Raw genomic sequence first — 12,640 nt, forward strand, 5'->3', positions numbered from 1 at the left:
CACAACTGCCAGGGAATCGTAACAGGTTTTTTTCCCCCTTAAATGTTTGTTTCTTTATTTTGAAAGACAGAGAGTGAGCAGGGGAGAGGCAGACAGAATCCCAAGCAGGCTCCACACTGTCAGTGCAGAGCCCAATGTGGGGCTCGAAGCCACAAACTGTGAGATCATGACCTGAGCCGAAATCAAGAGTCAGACACTTAACTGACCAAGCCACCCAGGTGCACCATCATAACAGCAGGCTTTTAAAGAAAGTCTTTTTCTCTGTTTTCCCAAAGAAGATATTTTGATGTCCTTTATATCTTACTCTCTCCCGTAAAGCCTTCTTGTATTAAATATCTCCTCCTTTGCCTCTTTTCAAAGAGCAAAGTCTTTTGAGAAAATCCTCTGTAAATGTGCCCTACTGAAGTGCATGGAAAGAATGGAGCGTTTTGTATGATTCAATTACTAGGAAGACATTTGAGAGCCCAAGGCACTATTATAAATAACTGGACTTTAAAGAGTAAATGGAATACATTTCTTTCTTTTTAAAAAATGTATTTAGAGAGAGAGAGAGAGAGAATATGTGTGTACACATGAGCAAGGAAGGGGCAAAAAGAAAGGGAGAGAGAGAGAATTCCAAGCAGGCTCCAGGCTGATGGCGCAGGGCTCCAACCCACGAACTGCAAGATCATGGGCCAAATCAAGAGTCGAATATTTAACCAACTAAGCCACCCAGGCGTCCCACAAATGGAGTACCTTTAAACTGCCAAAAACAGATGCATCCCTGATGAAGTAATGGCTCTGACAATTATCATCAGTGGCTGCTGTAATCATTAGGTGAAAGCAAAAATACTACTTTATAATGCTAAATAGGAAGTATACAACCATCACCTATGAAGTGTTCTTCCTAAAAAACTGAACCCAAATCTTGAAACTTACCAAGATTCTAGTGTAATCACCAGTTTACAGATAATACAGGGGACAGAAGAACACACTAGATGACACTACATGGATACAATCAGCAAAATCCAGAATGTGGGAAATTCTAGAAGCCCAACATCTTGGTTTCTTAAATAAATTACAAGGAAAAACCAAAGTAGGAGGGAAAAGCCTATGGATTAAAAGAGACTAGGGGCGCCTGGGTGGCTCAGTCGCTTAAGCGGCTGACTTCAGCTCAGGTCATGATCTCACAGTTTGTGAGTTCAAGCCCCGCATCGGGCTCTGTGCTGATGGCTTGGAGCCTGGAGCCTGCTTCAGATTCTGTGTCTCTCTCCCTCTCTGCCCCTTCCCCTCTCACAATCTCTGTCTGTCTCTCAAAAATAAAACAAGCGTTAAAAAAAATTTTTTTAAGAGATAAAGAGAGACAAGAACTCAATGTAACATGTGGACCTTGTCTGGATCCTGATTGGAGAAACTTAAGTGTTCAAAAGCAAAAACTAGGGAAATACTAACAGGTATTTTTATCTGATGAAAATAAAGAACTGGTTGTGTTTAAGGGTGATAATGGTGTTTTAGATACATCTAAAATTTTTTTTAATGTTTATTTATATTTTTGAGGGCGAGAGGAGGGAAGGAGGGGCAGAGAGAGACAGACACAGAACCCAGGCAGGCTCCAGGCTCTGAACTGTCAGCACAGAGCCTGATGCGGGGCTCGAACTCATAAGCGGTGAGATCATGACCTGAGCTGAAGTCTGACACCTAACTGACTGAGCCACCCAGGAGCCCCGATATATTTTTAAAAAGCTCCTTCTTTCAGTGATACGTATAAAAGCATAATATATATGGATGGAATTATATCCTGAGATTTCTTTCAAAATAGGCCATGAGTTGATAACTGTTGAAACTGGGTGATGGGTACAGAAAATCATTATATTTTTGTTTCTGTATATGTTTGAAATTTTTCTTACTATCCCACACATAAACCATGAAGTTTAACCTCATTTAAGAGGACACCTGTCTTGTATACTTGCCAAATAAAGTTAAATGGACCCTTTTCCAAGGTGAGCCAGTAAGCAAGTCTCAGCAGTCAGCTCCTTTCAGAAAATCAAAGCCTTTGAACAAAGAGTCTTTTCATATTATGCTTATTTTATTTGTGCATAAAATTCCTTCAAGCTGGAAGAGGCCAGGACCACAAAGTATTTGTTTCTTCCTTGGCAGCACTATTCCCCTATTTACCCCTTTCTTACAGTACTGCTTCTCTCCCTCTGATTTGAATAGAGAAGGCAAAAACAATTCTATTCACACACGTTTCCCTCTGTAGGTAAATAGGATACTAGTGGATGATATCTGTATGGCTAACACAATGAACATACTCCACAACAACTGAGAGGCATTTTCTATGCTTTGCGCATTTAAAAAATTCCCACTGATTTTCAGCTGTAATCCTGTTGCTTTATGTAATTCCCAGAAACAAAGAAAACAAAAGCCTAGTATTATGCTAAATGAAATAAGTCAGGCAAAACAGATACCATATGTTTTCACTCATATGTGGACCCTGAGAAACTTAACAGAAGACCATGGTCGGGGGGTGGGGGGAGTTACAGAGAGGGAAGGAGGCAAACCATAAGCATCTCTTTAAGCACTGAAAACAAACTGAGGGTTGGTGGGAGAGGGTTGCTGATGGGGGAGAGGAGAAAGTGGGTGATGGGCACAGAGGGCACCTGTTGGGATGAGCACTGGGTGTTGTATGGAAACCAATTTGACAACAAATTATGTATTTTAAAAAAAGGCATTTTTAAACAAAGAACATACTCATAAAAATGAGTTCTGAGTTTCATTAAATTCTAAGTTCCTCAAATGCTTAAAAAAAAAAAAAAGCCTAGAGGAAAAAACCACTTCCTTGATAATATTTCACTCAGGCAGCTTCTGAAGGATGGGACATAGAAACAGGTAAGAAATACTTAGATTATGTTACAAAACCCAGAAAATTGACAGTGCTTCCTCTTAGCTGAAAGTTTCTCCATAAACATGCTGGGAACTATATGTTTACAGTGGAACTTGGACAAATGTATCAGCAAGAGGCACTCAGGGATTTTATGGTTCTAAATGCCTGGGGTCCTAGACCATTGGTTCCAAACGTCTTTGTCATGAAGGACTCTTCATTATTTTCCCATGACAGATCTTGTGTGTGTGTGTGTTTTAAATGTTTTTATTTATTTTTGAGACAGAGAGAAACAGAGCATGAGCAGGGGAGGCACAGAGAGAGAGGGAGACACAGAATCTGAAGCAGGCTCCAGGCTCCAAACCGTCAGCACAGAGCCCAACACAGGGCTCAAACTCACGGACTGTGAGATCACGATCTGAGCTGAAGTTGGATGCCCAACCAACTGAGCCACCCAGGAACCCCTGGGTTTGTTGTTTTCTTTAATGTTTATTTATTTTTGAGACAGAGAGAGACAGAGCATGAGCTGGGGGGGGGGGGGGGGGAGGGAGAGAGAGAGAGAGAGAGAGAGACAGACAGACAGAATCGGAAGCAGGCTCCAGGCTCCGAGCTGTCAGCACAGAGCCCAATGTGGGGCTCGAACTCATGGACCATGAGATCATGACCTGAGCCAAGTCGGACGCTTAACCCACTAAGCCACCCAGGCGCCCCAGGTCTTGTGGTTTGAAACACTGTCTACCGAGCTGCATCTAAGTAATTAACTTGCTGGTACTGCTGGAGTTACATGTAAGTACCAACAGAGCTTTTGATAAGTATGAGAGCACCAGTGTTTTCACACTGAACAGATATAATCTTAATTTTTTTTTTAATGTTTATTTTTGAGAGAGAGAGAGAGAGAGAGAGAGAGGCAGAGTGTGAACAGGGGAGGAGTAGGGAGAGAGGGAGGCACAGAATCCGAAGCAGGCTCCAGGCTCTGAGCTGTCAGCACAGAGCCCAACGTGGGGCTCAACTCACAAAGCATGAGATCATGACCTGAGCTGAAGTCGGACACTCAAATGACTGAGCCACCCAGGCGCCCCTGAACAGATAGGAGTTTAGTCTTTATTTAGACTGTGTAGCTTTTTTTTTTTTTTCCAAAAAAAAAATGTTTATTTTTATTTTTGAGAGAGGGAAAGACAGAGTGCATGTGTGAGCAGGGGAGAGGCAGAGAGAGAGAGAGAGAAAATGAATCCCAAGTAGGCTCTGCACTGTCAGCTCTGAGCCCAACTCAGGGCTTGATCCCTCGAACTGTGAGACCATCACCTGATCTGAAACCAAGACTTGTTCACTTAACCAACAGAGCCATGCAGGTGCCCCGAAATGCCAGTTTTCTTTCTTTTTTTAATGTTTACTCATTTTTGAAAGGCAGAGAGAGATAAGAGCACAAGCATGGGTGGGGCAGAGAGGGGGACACAGAACCTGAAGCAGGCACCAGGCTCTAAGTTGTCAGCACAGAGCCTGATGCAGGGCTCGAACCCACGAACTGTGAGATCATGACCCGAGCCAAAGTCAGACGCTTAACTGACTGAGCCACCCAGGTGCCCCGCCAGTTCTTTTCTTTTTTTTTTTTAAACTAATGTTTATTTATTTTTGAGAGGGAAAGAAAGAGAGTGAGAGCAGGGGAGGGGCAGAGAGAGAGGGAGACACAGAATCCCAAGCAGGTTCCAGGCTCTGAGCTGTCAGCACAGAGCCCGACATGGGGCTTGAACCCAGGAGCCGTGAAATCATGCCCTGAGCCAAAGTCAGATGCTCAACCAACTGAGCCACTCAGGCACCCCCAGTTATTTTCTTAATACAGCATTGGGAGGTTGCTAGAGTGAAGAACATGAACTTAAAAAAAAAAAAAAAAAACCTTTTAATAAAAATTATAAAATTACTTTCTGAGGCTTAAAACAATTTATATGGCCACCAACATATAAGGCCAATTCATATATATGCCAATTCATTCTACTTTCTGTAGCTGGATATTGTTTTTTTTTTTTAATCTCTGGTGCTATGGTAGGCAAAAAATTGTATTTATTGTTTTAATTCTTACTTTATTACTAATAAGACTCTATTAGTGATTATGTCGCATTTCCCCCCTTATATTTAGTAGTCAATTGTACCTCCCCCTCTGTAAACTGAACACTCAAGTCTTTAGCGTTCCTCCCATGCATTTTTACTGAGCTCTTTACATACAAATAAATTTAACCCTTTGCTGTGGTTGTAGCAAATCTATTTTCCTAATGTGTCTTATAATGTTGCGCATTTTCATTTAGTCAAATACACTACCTTTTCCTTTGTGGTTTCTTGTATTGCTTTTGCCTAGAAAGTCTTCCTCTCCTGGAAGAACTCCAGTGTTCTAATGTCTTCGGACCCTAACTTGGGGACCACTACTTTAACAATCTAACTAATGTGAAAAGAGCTAGTCTAAGGATTGACTGGAAAAAAGCCTGTTTGTTCTTTGCCAATGAATGGGGGTGGGAGGGACTTGTTAGATTTTTATCTTTCCAACGAGGAAGATAGGTCTAAAACACCTGACAGGGAGTGCCTGGCTGGTGCCTGGCTGCTCTTGGTTTTGGCTCAGGTCATGGTCTCACAGTCTGTGAAGTTGAGCCCCATGTCAGGCTCCGTGCTGACAGCACAGAGCCTGCTTGGGATTATCTCTCCCTCTCTGTCCGTACTCGGTTCATGCTCTCTCTCAAAATCAATACATAATCAATCAATCAATCAATAAAACACCTGACAGAAACAGTGTGAAAAAGCACATTAGTAAAACTGAGGCATCTTGACAATGCCATGGTCATTATTTGTGGGGGGAGGGATTAGGAGTTGTGTGTGTGCTGTGGTGTGATGTTAGAGGAATACAGCAGACAGACTGCAAGCTTGCTAAAATAACACGGTTCAGAGACTACACTGCCATACGTATTGATCTTTAGCTCAGAAAAGGAGACTGTGACAAATTAGGAATTGCAATTTCCATTATGTCTTCTGTGAGAAAGTAATGGCTAAGAGGTAAATAACTAAAAGAGAATCCTCACACATGATTTGGCAAGCTATTTTTATGTAGCTGTAAATTTAATTTCCTTATGCTGTATGCAGAAGAGTTATCCTGGTAGCTGGTTTAGCAACCTCTATGAATAGAGATGGGCAGAAGACATGATAGGCAGGAACAATTTACTTCCTAAGGCGCTGATAAGGAGATGCTAAAATAAGAAGAGGGGCTCGTGGGTGGCTCAGTCGGTTAAGCATCCGAGTCTTGAGTTCGGCTCAGGTCATGGTCTCAGTTTCTGGGATCAAGCCCTGAGTCGGGCTCTGAGCTGACAGTGCAGAGCCTGCTCAGGATTCTCTCTCTTCCTCTCTCTCTGCCCTTCCCCCACTCGTGTGTGTGTGTGTGTGTGTGTGTGTGTGCACGCGCGTGCGCATGTGCGCTCTTAAAAATAAATTAAAAAAAAAAAAAGAATCTAGTTGGAGTGCCTGGGTGGCTCAGTTGGTTAAGCGGCCAACTCTTGGTTTTGGCTCAGGTCATGATCTCACGGTTCATGAGTCTGAGCCCTGATAGGGCTCTACACTGACAGCACGGAGCCTGCTTGGGATTCTCTCTCTCCTGTCTCTCTGCCTCTCTTCGTTCTTGCTATCAAACTAAATAAATAAACATTAAAAAAAAAAAAAAAAGGGAATTGGAAATGGCTTCAGAATTTCTTTTCTGGAACTTCTGAAAAATAACCTCAAAATTATAAGGGCATGTAGAATCCTAATCTTTCAAGATCAGGGCAATAAGCAAGTTCTCTAAGCAGGCGGGCACCTTCTCCTGCCAGTACAGAGAAATGCAGAAAATGTATCTCCAAAAAGTCTTCTGGTTTGCTGGTTCACACAAATTTTCATTGGCTTTAGTTCAATTTAACAAGCAGCTAGGAAGTGCTATTGAGTACTCTCTGGGACACTTCTGGCTCTGCAAAAAAGAAATGTTATCTTCTGTATTGGAAAGAACCTCAGTGGTTTGAATTTAACTCCCCTGATATACAGAAGAAATGGTAATCCAGAGAAGTTAAAGGACTTGTCCAGATTCAAAAAGCAAGTTACTAGAGTAATAGCATTGGGAGTCGAAATCAAAGGAAGCAAAGTGTCTTTTCTTTGTACCAGGTGATTTCCACTATATACTGGCTCACATAATATTGAAAGAATATCTATTTTTATTATTTTTTAAATAACAAAGGTAACCACACATGGTAATAACACAGAAGTATATAAATAAAGCAACGGTAAAAATATTCCCCTGCAATCCCATCTTGTTAAAGGTGTTTATCCTTGCATACATATCCTTTGTTTATAATCATGAAAACATATACATATATAGTACATATACAGGAGTTTTTGCCTTTTTTTCCCCAATGAAAAGTACCCCCAACTTAGTATATACCCAGTTACTCTGTCCAGCTACACATGTCTGACTCAATGCTTTTAATAGTTTCATAATATTCTATGCTTCAGTTGTACTATAATTCAGTCAACCACTCATTCTTCTTCAGATGGAATTCTGGTTGTTTCCCTTTTTTCCTGGAAATATTTCTTTTTTTTTTTAATTTTTAAAAAACGTTTTATTTATTTTTGAGAGAGAGAGAGAGAGAGAGAGACAGAATGTGAGCTGGGGAGGGGCAGAGAGAGGGGGACACAGAATCCGAAGCAGGCTGCAGGCTCTGAGATGTCAGCACAGAGCCTGATGTGGAGCTTTAACTCACAAGCAGAGAGATCATGATCTCAACAGAAGTTGGATGCACCAGAAGCTGGATGCTTAACCAACTGAGCCACCCAGACACCCCATCCTGGAAATATTTCTATAGTACAGATTCCCAGATGGGACATAAAGAGTATTCACTTTAAAAAAAAAAAAAGTTTATTTTGAGAGAGAGAGAGAGAGAGGAAGGGAGGGACAGAGAATCCCAAGCTGTGGGGGAAATAGGTTCTATTCACATAAGTGGGTTAGAAAAAAGCTTAGGGTGGAAAGTCACCACCACAGGGTGAAAGCGCCTAAGGTTAGCTAGCAAGATACTGTAATGGGATCAGGAGCAGCTTGTTACATCACCTGCAGGAAATTACTTCCCATCTAGTGCCAATGTATCTTGCTAACAAACTCCACTTGCTCCCCCAGACCCTTTGCTTCTTACCCACACAAGTTAATGATTACTATCTGATTGTTTTCTTCACGTTCACCACGTGCAAGATCTTGAGCGCTCAATAAATACGGAGATGAAAGCCCTGTTAGGGGCTCTTGTCTCCTCCTGGGCAATAGCCTCTTTTGTATTCAATTCTGCATCCGCTCTCTTGCTGGAAAAGAGAGAACTCCAGACTCATAGTTTGCAACACCAAGCAGGCTCTGCACTCTCAGTGCAGCCCGATGTAGGGCTCAATCCCACGAACTTTGAGATCATGACCTGAGCCAAAATTAAGAGTCAGATACTCCACTGACTGAGCTACTCGGGCGCCCGGAAATATTTTTAATATCTTCCACTTCAATAAATATCTTATTCTAAGGGGCACCTGGGTGGCTCAGTCAGTTAAGTGTTGACTTCAGCTCAGGTCATGATCTCATGATTCATGACTTCGAGCCCCGAATGGGGCTCTCTGCTGTCAGCACACAGCCCACTTTGGATCTTCTGTGACCTTCTTTCTCTGCCCCTTCCCTGCTTGCACTCTCTGTCTCTCTCAAAAATAAACAAACAAACAGACTTAAAAAATACCTTGTTCTAACCTTCATTTCTAGACCTGGTAATGAACTATATTTTCAAATGTTCATTGTTCGCTTGTATTTCAGCTTCAGTGGGCTACTATAAGTCTTTCATGCCAATTTTCTATTGTGTTGGTTTTTTTCTTGTTGATTTATATGGTTTCTGGGGTGGTTTTTTTATTTTTTATTTTTTTTTTTTGAGGACAGTTCACACACAATGCTACATGAGTTTCAGGTGCACAAATAGTGATTTGACAACTTTATACATTATGCTGCACTCACCACAAGCACGGCTACCATCTGGGTATGGACTTTTTAGTTTTGTAAGATGAAAAGAGTTCTAGAGATTGGTTGTAGAACAATGTGAAAAAATATATATATACATTAAACGTTTATTTATTTTTGAGAGGGGGCAGGGGCAGAGAGAGAGGGAGAGAATCCCAAGCAGGTTCCGCACATCAGCAAAGAGCCCGATGCAAGGCTCAAACCCATAAACTGTGAGATCATGACCTGAACCAAAATCAAGAGTTGGACACCTAACCGACTGAGCCCCCCAGGCATCACTGAACTGTACACTTGAAAATGGTTAAGATGGTAAATTTTACCACAACTAAAAATAGAAAAAAAAAAAAAAAGGCTCCCACCCAAAAGTTATACAAATATTTTCCTCTAACTTCTAATATTACCATGGTTTTTCATGCTTAGTCCTTCAATCTGTCTTGTTGATTAGTACGTATCCCTGTATATAGTATGAGATACAGACCACATGTTGTTATCCTGCAGGAATTAGAACAGTATCATTTACTACTTCTTCTCTGAGTCCCCTTAAAAAAAAACAAAACAAAACCCCAAACAAAGCAACATCTCTGGGTGGTAGGATTATGGATGATTTTTATTTATTTTTTGCTTCTCTGTGTTTCTAAAATTTCTATGTTGACATATGGTACTTATGCCATCAAAAATATAGGGGATGTTGAAACATTATTACAAGATGTTAACTAACTTGGATTTAAATTAAAAGCATATATATAGGAGACAAATCATCATTCTACTTAAAGCAATCAGTGAACAGCTTAATTATAATTTAATACCTTGGCAGGCCTGAGTCCACAGTCAGGGGAAAAACAGAAAGCAACAAAAACAAAATGCCACCCCATATATCATTTATAACCTACAACAGCAAAATAGGGAGGATAGGAAACAGAAATAAGGTAATATCTGAGTCCTACCACCTGTCGGCTAAAATGTCAGGCATCTTACATACACTATCCTGTTTAATCTCCGTCACAACAGTGAGATAAGATGCTCGGACCCTCACTTTAGAGGCAGAAGCACAGGCTCAGATAAACTGATACTTTACCCAAGGCCATACAGCCTGTCATTGGTGGGGCTGAGATCTGCACCTAAGCCTCCTTGCTAAAACAACAGCTAATGTGCACAGCGCTTGTTATGTGCCAAGAACTCTTTTAACCCTTTTACGTCCATTACTTCATTTACTCTTCAGAACGACCTCTGAGGCGGGAGCTGTGATGATGCCCACTTTACAGAGGAGGCAACTGACGCACAGGGAGGTTAAGTTTCTTGCCAAAGTTAATACACCTAGTAAGTGGTAAGCTGGGATCTGCACCCACACCGGCTCTGGAGTCCAGGCTCCAGGTCCTTAAGTACTACATGTCACTCCTGAACTTTATACTATGCTGCTGCCTTTCCTTCCTCTTTTCATCCAGAATGAGAAAACTACTACTTGGTATTTGAAATAATTTCTAATTCACAAGACTCCAAATATCTTGAAATCATAACCTGCATAATATTTGACAATTTAGAAGGTGCTTTTACACACTCGATTCCATTTAATCCTCCAAATAGTTACGGGAAATAGATAGGGAAGGTATCCTTGGTTTATAGCAGAGCTCAGGGTGGCAAAGTGACTTGTCCAAGGTGACACCCTTTCTAAAAGGTTAAAAACAGGTCTAAAACAGGTCTTTGTATTTCTTACAGAATGTTCTTTTCAACTACATCATGCCACCTGGCAAGGGGTAGCTGAAAAATATCCCTCCTTCTGCCAAGATGCCAGCTTACCTAGACGAGCCCTCGTCCTGGGTCCCTGCATCTGACTTCGCAGTTCAGGTCTCAGATGAAACTTCTTTGCTTCATCAACTAGATCCCTGCACTGTAAACTACAGCGGATGAAAGGCTGAAATACAGCAGGCAGTAAAGTGAGCCACAGGGGTCACGTCTTTAATATTACGAGTATAAATGGCACACATAAGAATTCACTTCTTGATATAGAAAACCAGTTTCTAAAGCCCTGTGGTTCCAAGAGGGCTGCTGGTAATAACTACGCTGCTGGTTTCCAGAAATGATGAAAAAAAAATTTTTAATAGACAGTATATTATTACATGGTTCAAAAATCAAATGACATAAAAAGATATACTGAGAAGTATTCCCTATCTACCTCGGCACTGGGCAGTAACTATTTTAATTAGTTTGTCTGTACATCCTTCCAGTGATTACACAAACACAAGTATGTAATAGCTAACAAAAATTTTAAGGGAAAACCAGAAGGCTACTGTTAATTCCTGGGATGACAGGAAGAAGTAAATCTTGTCTGAAATAATTTCCCAAATGTTCACAACACTGTCACGATGCCTAGGTCTCCCCTGATGGAGCTCTGTATTGGGCAGCTCTCCTTCGTATCCTAATTTACTCCACATCCTTCTTCACTCTACTCTCTGGCTTAGAAGACTGGCCTACGTGAACTACGTCGTAGGGTCCCCATGCCCTCTGACTTCTGGTTCGGCTCAGCCAGTGAGGAGCCCTAGAGGAGCTCAGAGGGAGAAGGGGAGTGAGGCCAGGTTCCCCCACTCCAGGGTGAGTGGTGAATATAGGATTTCAGTCTCCTGAATCTGACTCGAGAGGCTGGGCTGTGAACCACAAAATAAGGAAATAGACACAACGGCAATATGAATTGTTAGAAAGAAATTACAAATATGAGAAAGTGAGTTTGACATGTGACACTAATCAGCCTGCAACTTTTCTAATGTGAACTGGAAAACTGTGTTTGTAGTTAACTCCCAAAGAGGTCTGAGGCTGGGCCAGAGGAAGGAATGCATTCACTGACCTGGGCTTTACCTATGTGCTAAACAGCAGTGTTCGCCCAAAGTATAGTCTAGGTAAACAGGTGATACATACGGTGAAAACATACCACACACAAAGAGCTTGGGTTGGAGAAACGCTTTTATAAATAAACACCGTAAAAAAACAAACAAATAAATAAATAAAAATAAATACACACAGTATAACCTAAATTCATATAAGAATGCATCAAATTACTTTGGTGTTGGGTTTCACAAGAGGTCAAAAATAAAGACATTTGATAAGCAAAGCATCTTTTTCGGGGCAATTTGGAACAATTTATGTTTGATGGAGAAGGGGACAACATTTGTCATCTGATGTCGCTTACGTGAAACACAGGGGCACAGCAAACAAAAAGACAAGAAAACAGAAAATTAAACCATAGATTTTCATTTCCAGAAGGATAACTTGCCAACCAATTATCTGGAGACCACCTAGCACCATCCTCTCTGGCACTCCTAGAGACGCTAACCAGGAGACTCTGTGCCTACGGTGAATAACCAATTTGAAGTACGTAATACTAAGCTACAAGAGATACTCGTGGTTTTCGATCCCGTGTGTTTTGCCTGACTTACCTCAGCATCTATGACGTCTGTGATGTACCTGGGGGTCAGCAGGGGCATCCGGACGTACTGCAGCAGGTCAGGTAAGGATTCTTCTCGCTCCTTTTTGGCGTGCTTCACCCAGTTGATGACAGCTTCAAAGACTGGCTCCTCAGAATCCACCTATAAACGTGTAATTACACATCATGGAACTGACTCTGCCTTTCCAATTTTCTCACAATTTCAAAAAGTAACCGTGCTTACTTTCTCCTTCCTGCTCCCCATCCCCTACTACCATTATTTCCTCTCTTCCAGAAACAGCTAAGCTCTTGGGAAAACAATCCTTTTCAGACACGACTC

The 12,640-nt window shown here is 41.5% G+C and overlaps 1 protein-coding gene across 2 annotated transcripts in view; it reads right to left on the minus strand.

Moving 5' to 3' along the window:
• The window catches only part of KLHL12 (kelch like family member 12), a 34,762-nt gene that overhangs the window by 5,644 nt on the left and 16,478 nt on the right, over positions 1 to 12,640 (minus strand). For both annotated transcript variants that reach the window (XM_060644112.3, XM_060644113.3), the window contains exons 5-6: positions 12,314 to 12,463; positions 10,683 to 10,797 (exon numbers count right to left, since the gene is read on the minus strand). In XM_060644112.3, coding sequence (XP_060500095.2) covers positions 10,683 to 10,797; positions 12,314 to 12,463 — 265 coding nt within the window. The remainder of the gene's footprint in view (positions 1 to 10,682; positions 10,798 to 12,313; positions 12,464 to 12,640) is intronic.

Source organism: Panthera onca, chromosome F1, assembly GCF_046562875.1.
Source record: "Panthera onca isolate mPanOnc1 chromosome F1, mPanOnc1 haplotype 2, whole genome shotgun sequence".
Classification (NCBI taxonomy): Eukaryota; Metazoa; Chordata; class Mammalia; order Carnivora; family Felidae; genus Panthera; species Panthera onca.